Source organism: Oenanthe melanoleuca, chromosome 14 (genome assembly GCF_029582105.1).
Source record: "Oenanthe melanoleuca isolate GR-GAL-2019-014 chromosome 14, OMel1.0, whole genome shotgun sequence".
In the NCBI taxonomy this organism is placed as follows: domain Eukaryota; kingdom Metazoa; phylum Chordata; class Aves; order Passeriformes; family Muscicapidae; genus Oenanthe; species Oenanthe melanoleuca.
Genome location: NC_079348.1, coordinates 5,572,965 through 5,592,301, shown reverse-complemented (window position 1 = coordinate 5,592,301; position 19,337 = coordinate 5,572,965). Strand labels below are relative to the sequence as shown.

At 43.8% G+C, this 19,337-nt stretch overlaps 1 protein-coding gene across 3 annotated transcripts in view; it reads right to left on the bottom strand.

The window, feature by feature from the left end:
• Positions 1 to 19,337, bottom strand: part of SDK1 (sidekick cell adhesion molecule 1) — a 385,780-nt gene that overhangs the window by 56,653 nt on the left and 309,790 nt on the right. For all 3 annotated transcript variants that reach the window (XM_056503413.1, XM_056503412.1, XM_056503414.1), the window contains 5 exons: positions 17,185 to 17,300; positions 16,738 to 16,927; positions 14,671 to 14,769; positions 5,547 to 5,741; positions 1,455 to 1,656 (listed from right to left, as the gene is read on the bottom strand). In XM_056503413.1, coding sequence (XP_056359388.1) covers positions 1,455 to 1,656; positions 5,547 to 5,741; positions 14,671 to 14,769; positions 16,738 to 16,927; positions 17,185 to 17,300 — 802 coding nt within the window. The remainder of the gene's footprint in view (positions 1 to 1,454; positions 1,657 to 5,546; positions 5,742 to 14,670; positions 14,770 to 16,737; positions 16,928 to 17,184; positions 17,301 to 19,337) is intronic.

Here is a 19,337-nt window from a genome sequence, read left to right as displayed (position 1 = left end):
GATATCCTCCAAAGCCACCTGAGTCAGCCCACCCTCTGAGCATGGATGGGGAGGGGGCAGGGGACATGCCCAGGGTCAGCCAGTGCCCAGCAGGCTCTGGAATTCAGAGTGCCAGCTCCTGACTAATCCCCTACACCTCACCACTTGATCAGTGCATTTCGCTCCTGCTGAATCCCAAATTAATTCCATTATTTGGATTATTTAATAAAGACAGCAACAACAGGTTCCCTGCAGCTCTTTTATCTATGTGGTGCTTTAAGATATGCAAAGAGTGATTTCCAGCTGACATAACCTTGCAAAGATGATTCTGCCTTGGCTTGGCAGGGGAGGTGAAGGGGAGGCTGCCTTTGGAGTCACAGCAGAGGTTTGAAATGCAGAGCTGTGACTTACAGGGGATTTCACTAATTAATTGGCAGTGCCTAACCATCCACTGGCAGATGTAACATTGACTACAAACCCAAGTTACTCGTAAGGAATGATTAAACATCAAGGATAATGCATTCTGATGGACAGCAACGACTCTTCTGGACTTCCACAGGAAAGTGCTTTTAGCAAGGAGGACAAGAAATCTCTTTCAGCAGTGCCACCCTACCAGGACAGAATTACTTGCCTACAGTAACTTGATTAATATGAATCATCCTTTTTGATCTTTTGTTTTCAGTCATGGCAATGTCAAATCTAAGTGACATAGATGGTTTCCTTGTTTTTGCAGGTTTTGACTGGAAAGATGCTGGCACACAACCAGTGAGCTGCCATATACTACAGCCCCCAAAGCTTTTAATAACAGACCAAAAAAAATCTGTATCTGAATGCTCAGAATACCTGATTCTCCTAAAGCTCATGGCCTTTTAGAAATAATCTGATTTGTACTGGCTCGTCAACAGAGGAAATGGACAGCAAAACAAGTACCTGCTCGTAGACATTCAATTACTTCTGCTGATGTTACAAGGACTTTAATTACACCAGTATTGCAGAGGATATAATGAAGGCTGAATAACAAAGTTTAAACATTCTGATGCTATCTATAAACTTCAGTATGGAAAATACAGATAAAAATGGTTCTCATTTCATCTGGAAAAGCTTATATAGAGATAATTGCAATGCAGCATTCAGAGTGGATTTTAACATCAGTCATTGCTGAAAGGATTTTTAACTAGTTGTATTTTACAGAGCACTGTGTAGCTACATATGATTTAGTCTGAGTAGTGTTATCTGTGGTGGTGAGCTTCCAGGAAAAGCTTCAAAAAGATGCACTGCAGCCCAACTTTAATTAGATTTATTGCATGACCTTCAGCAAATCTCTCAACTGCTGTTCATAACACCACCTCTAAAATGGGAGCAGTGGCCTCACTTAACCTCTCTCCCCCAAAAAGAACGTGAGGCTGAGTGATGCTTGTTTTGGTTTCCCAACCAGTGGGAAAGAATGGGAGTTTCTGTGCTAGATCAGGCGGTACCTTTCGATGATGCAGGACGTGGCCTCGTGGCTGATGGAGGAGGAGTAGGTTTGCCAGTCCCCGTGCGGCAGCTCCCGCACTTGCACCGTGAAGTAGCGGATGGGGGAGGATCCGTCACTGCCAGGGACCCAGGTCAGCAGCAGGCTCCGGGAGGACACGTCACCCTGCGGGGCCAGCACCTGCCTGGGCGGGGCTGGTCGTTCTGCAATCAGACCACAATTCAGCTGCTTTGAGAGGAACTTCACAGCAATGTAAAATGTGACAGATTTTCATATAGGTAAAGTCACAGGGCATTGAATTTTTGGATTTGCCTCATGGAGGATACAACCATCCCGTTCCTTATCCTTCTACTGCAAGGAGGAGCAGTAAAGCTGATTGTTATCTCCCTGCATCAAAGGTCACCATAGAATATAAACCTTCATCACACTGGACCTCAATCTTTGGGGCTCTTCATTCAGCAGGTTAAAGAAAAATCATCAGGACTGGCAGCCAAGTAAAGCAAGACAGTCTTTAATGAAACTCAGCTGTGCTTCTGGCTCCAATTGCTCTTTTGACAGAATCTGTGTGTAAATGAGCTCACTTTTTAACCTGTTCTTACTTGTTGGTACCAGGAACTCTGTTCTGTCTGTGCTGTGTGGGATCCTCTTCCCCCAGCTGAGGCACAAGGAAGAGGAAGGGGCAAGCTGGAACAGGCTGCTGTGTGGCAGAGTTCAAGCACACACAGCTGATGCTGAATTCCTGCACCAGGCAAGGAACCAGCACAGAGCTGGAGCACCTGGTGCAGGTCCCTTCCAGAGCCCCCCAACTCTTCCCTTCACACGCACTAACCTTGAACCTGCAAAGTCAAAGCAGGCAGTGCTGAGGGAGCTCTCTCCAGAGTAATTACGCTACAGCTCTGGGATGAGCAGGGAATGGCAATGCAGGTGTGAGCATGCCAGCCCCCAACTGTTTCATTACAGATCTCCTTTCCCGTCACCGCATCTCCGCACTCCATCGATTTCAATAGAGAAACTCTATAGAGTGAGGAATAATTGTTTAATTGTTTATCATGAAGATTATTGATTCTGATTAAAATGTGTGGCATGTAATAAAGCAGAAATTGATTGGAGACACCGCAGTGACTTGCTTTTGAGAAGCAATTCAATTCAACTTCATCAGCACTTGTTTCCATAAACACACCTCAGCCTGCCTGATTCCTCACCGCTCCGCACGGCCAGCGCTTCATTTCCCTGCCATCCCCTAAAACCATTTCCTGTGTGTTTTGGCATTTCTCTGCAGCCTGCTCTCGCTGACATCAGTGCCCAAAGACTTGTAAGCTATTAGCTGGAGGAAGCCCTGGGTGCCAGCAGCCTGCGAGCAGCAGCACGGCGCGAAAGGTCAGCGCCTTACACTGACAGGCGGAGACAGGCACGGGGTTACTCCGTGCCAGGGAGGGACAGCCATGCAGGGATTTTACACATCCTGCTGATAAGCTCTGCACTTCTGGGCAGGTCAGATCTTGCACTCAGTCTACCATGATTGGGTTTCCTTCTGCTGTTAATGGGAGATCTTAAAATCTCCCGTGTTGCAGGATATACTCCCTGACTGTTTGTACAAACCCATTAGGGTAAAGAGTTTATTTATGGGAGCTTAGCCACAAGCAAATGCAAAGGTGAGGCTGGCAGTGCAGTCTTGACTCTACCATGCCACATGACGTTATAGACTACTTTTAATTTTTTGCTACATTTAAATTTTTTGACTCAGTTCTGCCCTCATCACCAGTGTGGACTCTTCTGAAGTGTAGATTCAAAGCACTGCAGCAGAGACTCTGGAGAATACAGCCACTATATAACTTGGGATCTATAAATCACAGGCATCACTGCAAAATGTAAAGATTTATACTGGGATTAAGCAAGGGATTTACAAGGGCAAGAGTGACCAATTTTGTTTATTTTCAATTGAATTTTTTGTCTGTCTATCGTAGTATCAAGGACTATGAGGATATTAAATACACCTTAATTAATAGGAATTAAATACCTTTTATTCTAGAATTTTTATTATCATGTATACACATTTCAGGTTAATTTCTTGTTATCAGAATAGCTGCACTGGATAAATTTCCTTATCATCCCCTTTTATAATTCTTGCTGATTTGAGAAAACACATTGTTGTCCTTACACTTTAAATGGGATCAGTAAACCTGTGGTTCCAAAGCACGTAGAGACCCAACAGAGCTGTCCATCAATAAGAGAAAGGGATCACGTTGCACTGAGATTTGGGTACTCAAGATAACCCTAAAGCACTGATAGCAACAAGGGTCATTGTTCCCACAGTGGAGCTGGGAGCTCTGCCTTGAGCTATTGTGCATCTTTGTGCACAGTCTGGGGAATCTCAGCACATTTTATTGAGCAGGAGAGGCTCTGAGCTTTGAGAATGCACATTTTTTGGCATAGTGGGTTCTTTTTTGAAGCCTCCACATGTCAGGCTTTGAACCTCCCCTTTGACAACAATCAGACAGGGGTAGGAGAAACCTTGAGCTGATAAATCTCTTTGATGGACAGTATCTTTAGCAGAGGCTCTTCCAATTTCCTAATGCATCTCCAGAGGTTCTTTCTCTGAGGAGTGCACTGTTATGCACTGGGAAGGCTGCACATGACCTGCAGAGCTTTGCCAGAGGGAATTTTAAACCCAACCAAACAGGCCAGGAGTAGTTGAAACGCAGCTCACAGGCTCTTGCTGTTGGTAGCTGAACATCAACTTCCTCTCTTAGAAGCGTTAAAGAAAAATAAAAAGGAAGATGTTGGCAGATACAATGGGAAATACTCACCCTTGCAATAAATGATGTGCAAGGTGTAGAAAAGACTTTAAACAAATGATTGCTTATCAGGCACATTTCAGGAATTAAAAGCAAATGCCATTGGTTGCATTATAGTGCATAACTTGGGCAAGAACAAGAGCAGGTCCACAAGAACATGCAGAAGTTCTAACAGCTGAAAGATGTCTGTGGAGGTCTGGCCTGGTGAACAGAGTGTGCTCCTCTCTGAACTGTAACTTTTGAGGCACAAGAGTTGTATGGTTCTAGTTTTTGAGGAAGAATTTTACTTTAAAAATATCAATATCCAGACATCACATGGCATAAATCCAGTGGTGCTGGTAGTTACCCTGGCTTGTTTTGGTTTTGCCAGCTCAAGAGACCAGGTACATTCTTTGCAGTGGAACATGGCCTATGTGCAAGACCAGGGAAAAACCCACACTCTTTTCCTCCACCAACAAATTCACCAACATATCCTCTTTTAGCTCTGAATCAGAAAAAAAAAATTGAAAATCTTCATGCACAAGTAGGAAATGCAAATTTTTTTAACTGAAGCTCTATAGATCAGTTCTAAAACTGGAGGAATGAGCAGCTCCTTGAGGCAAAGCATTTAAAACAAGCAGTGATGCAGAGCAGATCCTGTAATACCTTACAAGTCTTTCACATTTTGGTACATTTGGTATCAAAACATCTGGTTTCATTTACACACACACATAAATGCCACCTTTAGATTCTCTTCAGAAGAGAATTTGTCTGGAGAGTCAGGATGCAAACAACCATTTCATGGTTGATACAAGAAGCAGCAGAAGCCTGGGCAACCGAGATGCAAAGGCTCTGCTGGAGCGTGTGGCAGTGAAAGGCCAGAGTAATTACAAACACATTAGGTCAGGGCTGAGGCACAATGGAGGAGCCGTGGAGAAATTCTGCAACACCACTGCCTCTCATTTTGCGTTCCCTAATCAATATAATTCATCCATCACTTACTTTCTTAAGATTGCAATCTTTCTAGAAAATGAGAGAGCTGGAAAAAAACCCCAAAAAAACCATCTGACTGCAAAAGGAGGCTGCATATGGCCAATATAGCAGCTGATGGAAAAATCAATTCCAACAGCCCGGCAGGTTAGAAGAACTGTGTCTCATAAAAGTCTGCCTTGCTTTCTCAAATCATGATGTTGCTATGGATTGGGGCAGGTTTATGGGGTGAGAAGGAGGAGGTGCAGCCTATTAAAATGCCCCTAAGTGCAGCGTGGGCTCCAGGGCAGGCACAGAAATTCCCTGAAGCCATGGCTTGCTAGCATTACCTCGTTTCTCAGTGGTGATCACCGTGGCTTCCAGAGGCTCCCCCCAGCCCTGCCTGGTCTTGGCAGATGTCCTGAAGATGTAGGCTGACTCTGGGCTCAGGTCTGTAGCCGTGAACTGCCGGACTGTGGCACCAACCTCCACCGTGGTGAACTTGTTGGGGCTGCTGCTGGCCAGGCGGTAGGCGACCTGGTACCCTGCAAGCAGAGAGGGGAAAAGGCTCAGCTGCCTTTCTAGCAGGGACAAAAGAGCACCAGCACTATTAGCTTATCCTAATTACATGCTTATCTGAAGTCGGGAAGAAAAGTAATTTACTGCCTTTGGTGTTATAAAGCTCTGCTTTTTGGCAGATGCCACACACCTTACAAAGGAAATCGCTCACACACGAGGCTCTGCTGGATACAACTGCCATGAAACCGAGTTCACTTTCCATCCTTTAGGCCAACAAGATGCAAAAACACTTTAATCTTTCCTGGGCATACTGGTACCTTTTTGGAAAGCAAAGGAACAGAGTTGGTGCATTGTCTCACCTGACAGAGGCGGTTCAAGGCAGTGCTCCAGGTTCAGCTTTCCAACCCACGCTCACAGGTTGCTCTGCCCTCTCCCAGTTTCAGCACTGGCTCAAATTCAACGTTCTTCAGCTGCAGCTCCAGCAGCTGGATTGCTCAAATCATGCAGCATTCACACAGCTCCAGCCAGAGCTTGCTCCTCCTTTCTGCACATGCTTTTCCCTCAGCAGTGAGAACCAGAGCTGCCAATGAAGCCACCCTTCTGTCATTCTGCATCACTGCCCTTGCCCAGAGCCTGAGGAAGGAGCTGCAAGCTCTGTGGTCCTGCTTCATCCATGCAGGTCTCAATAATCAATTTAGCTGACGCCTGTAAGTGATAACCCCCCTTCCACCCTGCCTGACAATCAGGAGCTCACAGTTTAGCCTGGGTTATTAATGATTCCACTGTGCAAGGAGGGCTTCCAGGGTTCCTACGCACCACTAGCGACAACTGTCCCCCAAAGAGGGTCTGCCAAATGTTCAAATCCATTCTGTAAACCCAGCAATTCAATCAGGCTCTCACTTCTGGAGCTCAGTGGTAACTTCCAGTCCAGCAGCTGACTTCCAAAATCAATTAATAGCAGAACTGATGTGGGGTTTTATTGCCCGAGCTGAATGTATGATTAAATGCTCCATGGAGTTACACAGGGCAGAGTGCAGCCAACAAATCCAAATCAAACCAGCTGAAAACAAAACAGTCACAGCACAGTTCTGCCAACCCTCTGCTCATCCCCCGAATGACAAAAGAGGTCTGCAGCACCTGAGCCATCTCTTTCTCATGGAATTAATATCCCAGCTGGAGTTTGAACTCCCACCACATCTTGGCTGTAACAAGACCAAGGGGAGTCAAACCTGGCATGGTTCATTTGGGAAGGTCAGTCCATGAAATCTGAGGGGCTGATCTTAGCTATGGTTATTAAAGAAAACTAAATGCCATTTATTTCCCACTGTGAGTATGCCACAATTGCCACATTGCCACTCTCAGAAAAGGCCTGGAGTTCTGCAGTCCCTGGAATCGATGCCACTCGTGTGTGGCACACTCTGCCACAAACAGTGGAATTTAATTGGGATACAGATGGTATTAATTTTGTTGTGCTGACTCTCACAGTGCCACTGATGATGCACCAGGGTTTCCTTGTCCTTTCTTCTCTGGCAGCTGCTCAGGGACAGTCCTGGCTGCTTCACATGGAACAATTTGTACCAACACCTCAAGGAGTGACCCGACTTTTCTGAGCACCTGTGGCTTCAGCCCCAGCTCCCCCTGGCTGTGGTTGGCTTATTCCTGCAGGAACATTTCCACAGCTGGGTGGGTAGATTTAGATTTCTTCAGAGGATGGGAATAATGTCCTGTGAGGAGTGCCTGAGGACTTTGGGCTAGTCTGGAGGCTGAGGGGTGACCTCCCTGTTCTCTGCAGCTCCCTGAGAAGGGGATGTGGAGAGGGAAGTTCTGAGCTACCAGAGTGGTAAAACACTGGTGCAGAGAGCTGGTGGCTGCCCCACCCTTGGAAATGTTCAAGGTCGGGTTGGACACAGCTTGGAACAACCATTTTTAGTTGAGAATGTCCCTGGCCCATGGCAGGGGGGTTGGACCATATGGCTCTCAAAGATTGCTGCTAACCCAAACTACCTGGGTTCTGTGATCTCCCTGGGACTGATAGGACATGTGGGAATGGTTCCAAACTGCTTCAGCCAAGGTTCAGACTGGACATGAGGAAGAATTTATTTACAGAGAGGGTGGTCAAACCCTGAAACTGCCTTCCTGGAGAAGTGGGCAATGCCCCAAGCCTGTCTGTGTTTAAAAGCCATTTGGATGAAGCCCTTAACAATGCTGTAACTTGGTCAGCACTGAACTGGTCAGGGAGCTGGACTTAATTATTGTTATAGGTGCCTTCCAACTGGAATTCTATTCTGTTCTAATCAATTAAAAATTCTCTAGATTTTTCAGTGCTCCTGAGTGTGCTTAGATCCCAGCAAAGTCTTGGGGTCTTACACTTTCAACATTTCATTTTTTCACCTGAAAATTATCTCCTTTTATCCATGGGATTAGTTCTTCCATTACTGGTCCAATATATTTCAACAAAGTACTTCTCTACCTTTAATGATGCAATATTTTGATCTTTTTTTAAAAGTCCACAGAAAGGCAGAGAGCAATGGGGAGAAGGAACTGATATATATGATCTTTTTTGTTTATACTGATGTGAAGAATGTGGGAGTGAAAACCCCAGTGCAGGATCTTAACAAGGAGGAAAAACAGTCAAAGAAAAGCACTGGGGAAATTTTTACAGAAGCAGGAAAGATGAAGGAAAAAGCAACTAAGATGGCTAAAGGAGCTTGATAAAGGGACATAAGATGTAAAGAATAAGACCTGGAGGGAAACAGAGAACATTAAAAGAGCAGAAAAGTTGATTTATCTAGTTATTAAAAGATAAGTATGATATCTGGGACATATCCTTGTTGAGTAATTTCCTCTCTTTTCTAAACCTTTGTAAAATATGAAATGTAGTTAAAATGTGAGGGGGAATAGGAAGATAACTATTTACTGCTAAATGGTGGCACTATACTGCAAAGCAATTACAAACACTACCAGATTAGGCAAAGGAACATATACATATCTAGGCCATTACATATCTTACACAAGAGTGGGTCTGTGGCCAGTAAAAAAATTAATTTAGCTGTGGGAAAGAGGAAATCACTTGTCACAGCCTGTCTCTGTGACAGGATCTGCAAACTCCCTTTCCTTGCATCCCTGTGAAAAACAGCACCAGCTCTCACTGTCCCCTCCTACATCTGCTGTGCTGGATTAAAGTCTGAGGAAATACCTGTTTGAGTTTACAACCAGAGCCATCCCCTTAACAGATTTCCTAAGAAACTCTACACCTCCATAGGTGATTCTAAGTTAAATATCCAAGCCCTACACCTGAACTCAGCTCACTTTTATTGCTACCTACAACCCACCTGAGGGACACCCAGTACTTCATTCTGACCCCCTGCATCTCCTGTTAGATTGTTTGGGACAATGAGGATCCAGACTGGCATAAAAAGCATTACTTTTATTTTTTTCTGAGTGGCACAGAAGACTCAGTACTTAAACTACAGCTTGGATAATAACTAGGGCTAATGCAAGATCAAAAAGATAAAATTATTAAGTTGATGAATTTCAGCAACAAGGGATAGGAGAAGAAAGGAAATGTTAAGTGAAATCAAACGAGGCAAATCAATAGAGGTAAATGGAAAGTGTTCAAAGAGAAATTAATGTATGCTTGAGGGCTATAACAGGCAATTGCTGCAGTGGAGGAATGAGCAGCTTCCTTTCCTTACTAGATTATGACAATAAGATGTTGCAGATATCTTAGGGGAAAAAAATTAAAAATCAAAGGTTACAAATGAAAGTAAAACCTTTAAAAGGTGATTGGAGCAAACTTTTGGGGAAAGGAGTATCTTACAGAGTATGAAATATCTGGATGGTCAATCAGAATTCATATTATTTTGTTAACTTTTCCTCCATATAGCATTAGATCCCAAATCCCTTCTATTGGGAGTGCTGCAACCCACCAGGCCGAAACAGCATTAAAAACCCTCCTGGAAAATGAAACCTTCAGGAGTTTTCATTGTTTTCAGGAGTTATTCATTGAAACGAGGCTTATTTTTCACTTTAGCATCAGTTGAGCATTTTTTGCACAAGTGCAAGCAGTTCCAGGAGCTGCACCCTTCCCACACTCACTAAATGGCAGCTGCCCGTTAAACGCCGGGTCAGCGCAACGCCGCCGGATTCCCCAAAGCAAGCAGGCAGGAGGAGGAGACAACACCCCATGAATATCAAAAAGCTTTCAAGCTCATCACCATACAAAGCCCTTCAAGAAGTGACAGCACCGTTGGTGCAGGGCACGGTGCAGCAGAGATACAAACACTCATTAATTTGTCGCAGGACTCGGGGAGAGCCGGCGATGCCGAGGTGGCGCTCGGCGCGGGCAGCAGCAATCCAGCTTGTTGGTTTTCCTGCTTATCTGTTTCAGGGCCAGCGGGTGTGCAAATCCAGCCTGGGATCAACACAGGAATTTGCAAACATGGATTACATCCAATTCTGGTTCTAATTCTCGGAGGAGTTCTTACACTTTTTTTTTCTTTTTTTTTGTACTAAGCTCCAGGTAAATGCTAAATATGAGGATACCGTGAGGAATACTAACCAGGGCTGGGGAGGATGTGGGTTAAGCTCTCGTTTTCAGGGGGAGCTCATAGCTTGAAGTGCACAAATGCACATTAATGCCTCATTTATCTTTAACAGTATTTGAGGGAACTATGTGGGTGCTGGCTGAACTGAGTGCAGAGAGGAAGACAGAGTGAAGCCTCAGATGGCTGGCATAACATTCCCAGAAGGAAAAAGGGAAATATCTCACAGTCTTGCACGGTAAAATATTTAAACAAACAAACAAGTGGTTTTCCCTCTTGGTGCCTGCCAGTGTTTCATCCTGCTAATCTCTCTCTGAAATGCTAGAACATGTTTTTATATAGATTACAAAAATGTTAGCTGCAAAGGTGTGTGTATGCTCAGAGGACAAGGCAGGCAGAGCAGGAACATTAGTTCAAAGGCTCTGAATATAAGTCGTTCTTGCAAAGCAAGTGGTTTTTCTTTCAAGCCCCATGAGTGAATAGAAGGGCAGAGCACAAAATTACATTCACTTATTTTTCCCAATGACTCCACTTTGGTGCACTTGACCAGGAGGTTGCAGTGGTGTTTTGGAGGTTCATTATAGTAATGAGATGTAAAAAGTGTACAGGAAAAAAAAAAAATCCAAACTCCCCAAATTTGCAACCTTTCCTCAGAGGGCTACATGTTGTTTTTTATCTATTTTTGAAGCACAGCTCACTTCTCAGGAAAGATCACAGAAGTACCCAGCATGAGCAATTTTCCCTTTTTCTCTCTTTGGCAGCTAACTACTTCCTTCAGGAACCTCAGTATTTCTAAAATTGAGAAAAGAAAAGTGAGAACTGTTGAATAAAGACAATGGACTTCAAAGAGGTGGATGGGGGGGACTGGCAGGTAACATCCCCCTGGGAAGGAATTCTAAGGGAAAAAGGAATCCAGGTTAGCTGACCATTTTAAGAGACAAAAAAACCGGTACAACTATCCCAATGCAGACAAAAGATGTTAAGAGGCCAATATGTTTGCATTCAGAGCTCACTAATGACCTGAAAATCAAAAGTGAATGGGACAAAAAGTTGAAGCAGGACACAGGTCTAAGGGAGTGTATAAATAGACAGCACAGACACAGAGGGACAAAATCAGAACAGCCAAAGAGCAAAGTGAGTTATCACCTGAAGGGCAGCAAAGGCAATGAGAAAGATTTCATAAATACATTAGAAATCTGAGGGAGAGAAGAAGGGCAAGTGAACCAGCAGGAATAAAAAATGAGCACAAGACAGGTGGGGCAGAAAGGGAAAGAAGGCTGATACCTACATTGCTGCATCTGCACACACAACAAGAAGTTGGTGCTGACAAGATCCTCCACACAAATTAAAAGTGACAACAATGTAAGTAGGGATGTAGGCTGGAATGGAGAACAGGTTAACGAATATTTAGTTAAGGTGGATGTAATCAAGTCAGAAAGGCCTGATGAAATTTGCCCTGCAGAGATGGAGCCATCTCTGAATAATTAGCCATTCTCTTCTAGGACTTGTGAACGACAGGTGACATCCCAGAACATTACAAAAGGGCAAACAGAGTACACCATCTTTTAAAAGGAGGCAAGACCGACTAAAGGAATTATGGACAAATGAAACTAAAGTTCAATACACAGAAAAAACCTGGAAAAAAATATGAGTCAATATACAAGCATCCATGAGGATAATAACGTGCCAAGAAACAGCCAATATCTGTTTGATTGGAGCAAATAATAAATATCAAATAATCTGTTTTCCATTTTGACAGTGTAATTGGCCAGGTGGGAAGAGTAGATATGACCCACACTGACTTTGAGTGAGGCTTTAATATGGTTGCACACAGTCCCACCAAAAGCAAATGCAATAATAGAACCTAAGAAAAACACCACACATTTTGAGATGAACACTAAAAAAAATGAAATGCTGTTATCAATGATTTGCTAACAACCTGGGAGGACATAGTAAGTAAGCTCTCAAGAGACCTCATGAATGAGTCTGGTCCTGTTTAATACTTTCATTAATGATCTGGCTGATGGAATTGCCAATCTGCTTGCAAACTCCAAAAATGAAACCAAGCTGTGCACACTTTAGAGGACATGAGTGTCGTTTAAAGAGATCTGGGTAATGAAGAGAGATGGTCTGGAATCAGTGAGATGAAATTCAATAAAGGCATCTGCAAATTATCACACTTAAAGAGAAAAAGCTTAATGTTCTTGTGAAAGGACTGGCTGACCTGGAAGTGTACTGTGGAAAAGAGCAGGAATGAACAGTGGGACATGAAATGATTTAGTTACACCATCAGAGTAGTCAAGGACTGTGTGAAGTGTCCTGGGATATCTTACTGGGCATAGGCTGTGAAAGACATAGGAAACAACAGCCTACAAGCTAAACATCCTAAAGATTCTTTAAGGGCCAGCTTTTCCCTTTCCTTCCAATGCTGCTGTTTGTATGATTTTATCATCACCATAATGGCAATGAGCAAGAACCAGCTGAGGAGGGGATGCACTTGTGTGAAGAACTCTGCAAAGACAAAATAAAGGAGAGCTCCTATTCCCCTGATCTTGCAGCAACTCCAGCAAATGAAGCCAACAAAGTGCAGCAATGTGAGAGGTTGGAACACAGTTGGGGGAGCAAAATGTCTTTTGCTCTTTCTCATCATTCCTATCAAATGATTTTTTTTTCTCCTTAACCACATCCTGTGACTCAAATCTCAATCTCTGCTGAGAGCAAGTATTAGGACACAGAGTTCCTTAAAAAGGGCAACAAATCAAACCCACAAGACAACCTGGAAGCCAAACTTCCTTGAGCTGTAGAGAAACCCTGCGTGGATCCATCTCTGGCAGCTCACCACTGCCAAGCTTCACACAGACTCCTCCTCGTGCTCAGAAAATCCTGCAGCATCTGCCTTTGGATGCTGTTTGATGATTTCCCGGTGTCTTCAGATGCCAGGATCACTTTGGTAAACTACACACCTGAGCAAACACTTCGAGTTCTTGACTCAAGATTTAAGGGCATTGCAGGATGAGTTCTTTATTTAAAGCAAGGCCACCTCTGCAGGAGCATTTGAAGCAGGCAGGAAGGCTTTAGGGAATATTGCTGAAAGCCTACACGTGAGCCTGAATGATGGCAGTGAAATTAGAAGCAGAAAAACCTGGCAGACAGAGTACTAGATAAAAAACAAAAGCTTTTGCTTCTCTTCTCAGAATTGAGACACAAATCTTTACTCACCAGCCAGAACTACTGTAAAATGTGTTCAGTAGCAGCAGCAGCAAACACTAAATTGCTTGGTAACTATGAGCTACGTTAATTTTAGAGGTAGGAATGAATTCTTACATTGTAAAAGTCTTCACATTTTAAGTGTAACAGTGGCTGGTGCACATATTGCAAAGGCAACCCAAGAGTTATGAGAGCAGGAAGGTGAGAAGGTTTTCCACAAATTCCTGTCATGCCTTGCTGCCTCTCTTTCCTTTGATGAAAGGGCAAATAGGATTTAACTCCTCATGACCTGTCAGACATATTATCTGAAGGAAGCAATAAAATGGAAGCACAAATAAAACTGAAACATTGGGCATGTCTGCAAAGGTGGGGAAAATCCAGATCTCCAGGCAGTTTCCCCAACAGTCAGCCAAACAGGTTACCAACCCAAATGCAGGTGGAAGAGAGATGACACTCAGACATAGGGCCTTGAACAACACCAAATTCTGGCTCAGGAAAACCCACAGCATGGAGTCTTGCAGATTTATCCCCTCACCACAGTTGGCAGCAGCACATTTTCTTTTCTTCAGCCAGAGATTTGCTTATGTGCAAGGTTACAATGTAAAGATGTGCCCAAAAAGTATGTATTCAATCACCATCTCCTGAAATCAAGTGGGGCAGTGATTCTCATCTCTGTTGGAGATATCCTCTGCTAATGGGCCAGCTGTTAAAAACCAGGTGGGGCAATGTTCTTTATTTTTCCCATGTCCCATCCTTAATGGGCCATTGAGTCCCAGTGCATGACTGATAAAATTACATCATCCCATTGGGAGATGCTCCAGCCAGGGGGAAGAGCCAAGCCTTTCCTACCTAGATAAAAACTGAGATTTGGAACACCAAAGCAGCCTTTACCCACTGGTTTCCAGAGGACTAGAGCCACCAGACCTTTCTGGTATCACTGCTTCAACAAGACCACTTCATCTGGACTGCTACCACCACTCTGACTAGTGGGGTGTCAGGTTGTATGATGACTCTGTCAGTGGTTTCTCTTTTGTACTATTGCATGTATTTTATTTTTCTCTTTTCCCCATTAAATTGAATTTCTGACTTGGAGAGTCTCTCTGGTTTTGCTTTCAAACAGTACACAAAGGGAAACCCAACAGCTGTAGCTGGCTCTGCTCTCCACCCCTCCACCCCCAGCCCGGGGTTTGCTGCTCCATCTTACCCAGAATGATTCCATTGGGCTCCTCCGGGGGCTGCCAAACGATGCGCACGGACGTCAGCCTCACCTCGGGGAACACCAGCCTCACGGGGGGCCCGGGGGCTGCAAGGGAACACAGAGCTCATGGCACACCACAGGGATCACCTCACACCACAGGCACCACAGGTTTTCTGCTCACCCTGTACAGAATGATGGCACAAGCTGTATCTCTCCAACAGTGGTTGGAAGCACCTGTGCATGTGCATACCATGCATTTATTCTGTGTATAAATATACATTCTGTCCAGGGATAAAGGCCTCCAGCACCCTCAGACACCAAACACAGCACACACCAGTGCACCCTACAGTGGTTTTTTACTGCACCAGAAGCTCTGAGCTCAGTAGGATTTTTCTCACTGCAGCATCACCACTGGTGTAACTGAGAACACATTATGAAACAAGACACCAAGCCGCCTTTACAGAGAGTTATATAGCTTAATCCACTTCATACCTGTTGGAATTCAATAATATCCCTTCCCTGTGTGTTAAACTGCTTCCTGACTTTGCATTTGCATCTTAAACACTGAGGTGTGAGCAGGAGAACCCGAGGAAGGTGAGAGGCACATTAACAGGGATGTGCTGACCAGCCCAGGTTCACGAGGTGAGGAGATGCTAATTCATACATTACCATCCATGAATTTTCCCCTTCAGCACAAATTCCACCTGCATTACTCCTGGTGATACTTTTAATTAAGTTGAGCCCAGAGGAGACACAACATATTTATGTCAGGGGTATGGAGATGGAAGAACAATTTGTTTCATTTGCCAACATGCACTTAAGGAGGGAACTGCTATAATGGGGTTATCCAAAACAAACAGTTTTAAGTATTTCTCATTACAGTCTGATACGTACATTTCACTGAGTGCTTTTTCTCTCCCTGCAGAGTTCTGCTAACAGTAATTTTTACTATTTTTCCTTTAAGGGAGTATGCTGAAAAAAGGCTAAAAAAATGTCAGGGAGTTGTTGTCCCTGTTCCTAACCCTACATGCCCCACTCCTTCCTTCCCTGCACTGCATGGAAAATATTTTATTAAGCCAGAAGTCTAAATGTGTTTTCAGCCCAACCAAATTACCCTAATGAATTTGCTTGTGTTAACCAATGTTTACTCCATTATTATTTTGAAAATATTTTGATGAGAAAGAGAGAGACTTAAACAGAAGCCACTCACACTGATCTCAACCTATTTATTCCTGAAAAGGTAATGAAAGTAAAAGCAGTTTTAGGATCTGCAGAATCTAAGAATACTTCAAGAATTGAACCAAATTTCTGTAGAATTCCATCAGCAGGAATAATTCCAGCACACCAGGGGTGTGCTCAGGGTGTTTGCTTGGGTTCCTTTAGGACACCCAACTGCACTGGGAACCCCCTGGGAAGTGCTGCAGGCAGCTGCAAAAGGAAGCTGGTAGGATCACCTTCCAAGGTCAATGCCTTATTCTTTGGGGTGAAAAAAAGGAGTGGATTACTTAAGTCACAAATTCCATCTCTTTCCTTCAGTCCAGTCAGACCCAGATTTGTTTATTGCTTTCAATTGCAGCACCTTTTTTTTTTTTTTTTTAGCATGATTGAACTTCAATAGGAATTTATAATTGGGCTCTAAAATTGTCTTCAGTAGAAATTATCTCCACCAAGCTTCAGAGTTCAATATTAGAAGTTTTTTCCTCTTCATTAGCTGCAGGGAAGGAGGAAATGGGGGACATTGGTTTTCTGTGCCAGATTCTCAGCTCATGACCAATGGGATGCTGTTGAATGTTGTGGCAGTCCTGGGTTCCCCTTAGCATGCATTTTGTAGCTGCAGAGTCATTGGAACTCTGGGTTTTGTGGTTTTCTGAACCCTAACCCTAGGCAGAGCTGTTAAGGCTGCATGTTGTCATGAGTTATACCAGGTACAGCCAATGTCCTTTGGGTTCAAAGCTGAAAGAAAAATCCCCCCAAAATCCAAATACTTGTTGCCTACTCTTGCACCACTAGAAGAAATCAGCACTAAAAGGCTGGATGAAATAAGATGGTTATTTTGGTGACCTTTAAACTCACCATCATCCTTGGTTCTCTCTGTCACTGCTGGGGAGCTGGGGACCCCATCCCCAATGCGGGTGAATGCCAGCACCTGGAGCTCGTAGAGGACGAATTTCCTCAGGCCTGACAGCAGCACTGACTGGGTGTGGTTCCCCCTCACTGTCTGGCTCTTGGGTTCAGAGTCCAAATCCTTTGCTTTGTAAAGGATCTGCAGGATAAATGTAGATGAGACACAGAAGGAAAAAGATTGTTGCATGAGGACTGAAGAGAGGGAGATTCCTCCTTGTCACCCAGCATAAAATGAGATTAAATTCACCAATCACCCCTTTCAAAGCCAGCCACTTCCTGTATGTTCTCCAGCTGACTTTGGAACAATAACAATAGCCAGCAGGTTAATAACAAATACAAAATAATGTTCTGGTAATACAATAAAAATCAAATGAGTGTGAAACTCCAGTTGCATACCTTGTAGCCCAGGATGAGACCATTCTGCTCAGACTCAGGAACTGCTGCCCAGGTCAGCAGGATCTGGGTTGAGCTCACAGCTTCAGCAGAGACATTCTCAGGAGGAGCAGAGGGAACTGGAACCACACAGCATTATCAAAGAGCAGAAATAGGTCAGACATATCAGATCATTTTTCTGCATCTCCCTACCTGCCCAGGAGTCTTTCAGGATCCCATAGAAGAGTATTCAAACCCAAAAGGGTTAGAATATGTTCTAGACAATTCCTTCTCTTCTTGTATTCACTCTACATAATCTTTATGCTTCAGCCTGTCTCACAATTTCTAGCCAGTTCATCTCAGAAATGACAATGTTTGTAAAGAGCTAAACATTTAATACTTATCAGTGTCTACAGACAGACACCAAATATTGACAGCTATGAATAAATTTCAAATTCTATATATTTGCAGTAATTAGAACCAAGTTTAAATTCCTGGACTTCTCCAGAAGCCTATCCCCCAGTCTTTCTTTCCCATACCTCTTGTGCCCTATGCCAAAACCCACAAGTCTCTCTGAATGCGAGTTTATCTTACAGCATGATCTATTCTAACAAGAAGTTTTATGCCCCTGTGGCTTCCTATATTATCTGAAAGGAAATAACATCTTGTTTAGAGCTAGCAATAATTCCCCCCCCGGATAGCACTCCCACTTCAGTAAGAAGTTCTTTAACCTATGCAGCCCTTTGATGATGTGATAGCACTCAACATTTGCAAGACAGCAATTAGAGATGGATGCATTAACACGAGGTGTATTTTCAGGGATTGATATGGTGTCAATGAGAGATGCCTATTTCATTTATGCTGCAAAATTGGCTCTCATGAAACTGGAAACATCATTAGGACTGATGGCATAGGAACACTGTAATTTTCTCTGACTCCAGAGAAGAGCAAACTTGCATTTTCCCATGCCATTAAAACTAGAAGTGCTGCAGAACCACAAAACTGCAGCCCTTTGTAGGCAAGCTTAATAGCATGTCACGTTATGCAAGCAGGATGTGAGGCTATTTTTAAGAGTTCACATTTTATGCTGCCCTTTCGCATTTTTTCCCCACGGCATTTCCAACATCTGAAGGGTACAATCTTTTCTAAAGCCTGATACACCTGTCAGACCTCCAGAGAACATTCACCAAGTTATGTTACACAAGCACTTAGGGACAGCAAGGCTTGATTAGGGCCTGAATATCTCACAAAAAGCAGCCCAAAGCTCTGCCAAAGGAATGCTTTCCTGGCTGTCCGAGTGAAAGAACAGATCTGCAGTTTTGGAGGCGAGCTCCTGAAGGGCTCCTAGCAACATGAATGAGATAATGAGTATGACACCAGAATCAATACAAATGGAAAAACCCTCCCCCAAAACGTGGCACCCCCACCCCTGTGCACTCAAGGTTAACGACAGAGATAGTAATTTCTGAAACAATTTCCCTGATACTAATTATTTGGGGCATAAGAAACAGAGCACCATCACATTACACTGCAGCAGACTAAAATCCAATTTTTTTCCCCCTCCAACACTGAAGTGCCTTTTTTTTCTAAAAAATCTTCTCCGAGATTTATCCCCCACAAGGATATAATTATGTTAAAGGAAAATAGATTGCCAGGAGCCATGAATGTCTTTGGATAGCTGCCATAACTTTATCTGTAGATCTTCACAAAGAGCTACTCCCACATGAACCACTCCTGGAGAGAGAAAGGGTGGAGGTGGGTCGCAAGAAACCAGGGTGTGTAGAGGAAAGAAGACCTTTCCAGCCACATTTATTTCTATTTTATCTGGTTTGAGGCCTTCCAAAAGAGAAAAAGTTACTTTATTTTACAAATATTTCTTTTCCTCTTTGATCAGTGGCCAGGAACTCTCCTGAACTCACAGAAGGTGGAGGCTGTGCCTGGGCTGGCCCCCAGGGCATCCTGGCTTTGAGGTGAGGATGGTCACACTGCTGTGGGGGCACTGGACAGCTGACAAAGGAGAGAAGAAGGTTCATTAGCTCAGACCTCTCTCAATTCCCAGAGACAGAGCAGCTGAATGCCCCCTCTCACTGGAAAGGAATCTAAGTCCAATGTCTGAATGGCAAAAATCCTTATGTTCATTGAGCAAGCTTTAAATCTTCAGTTCTCACCTCAGTTGA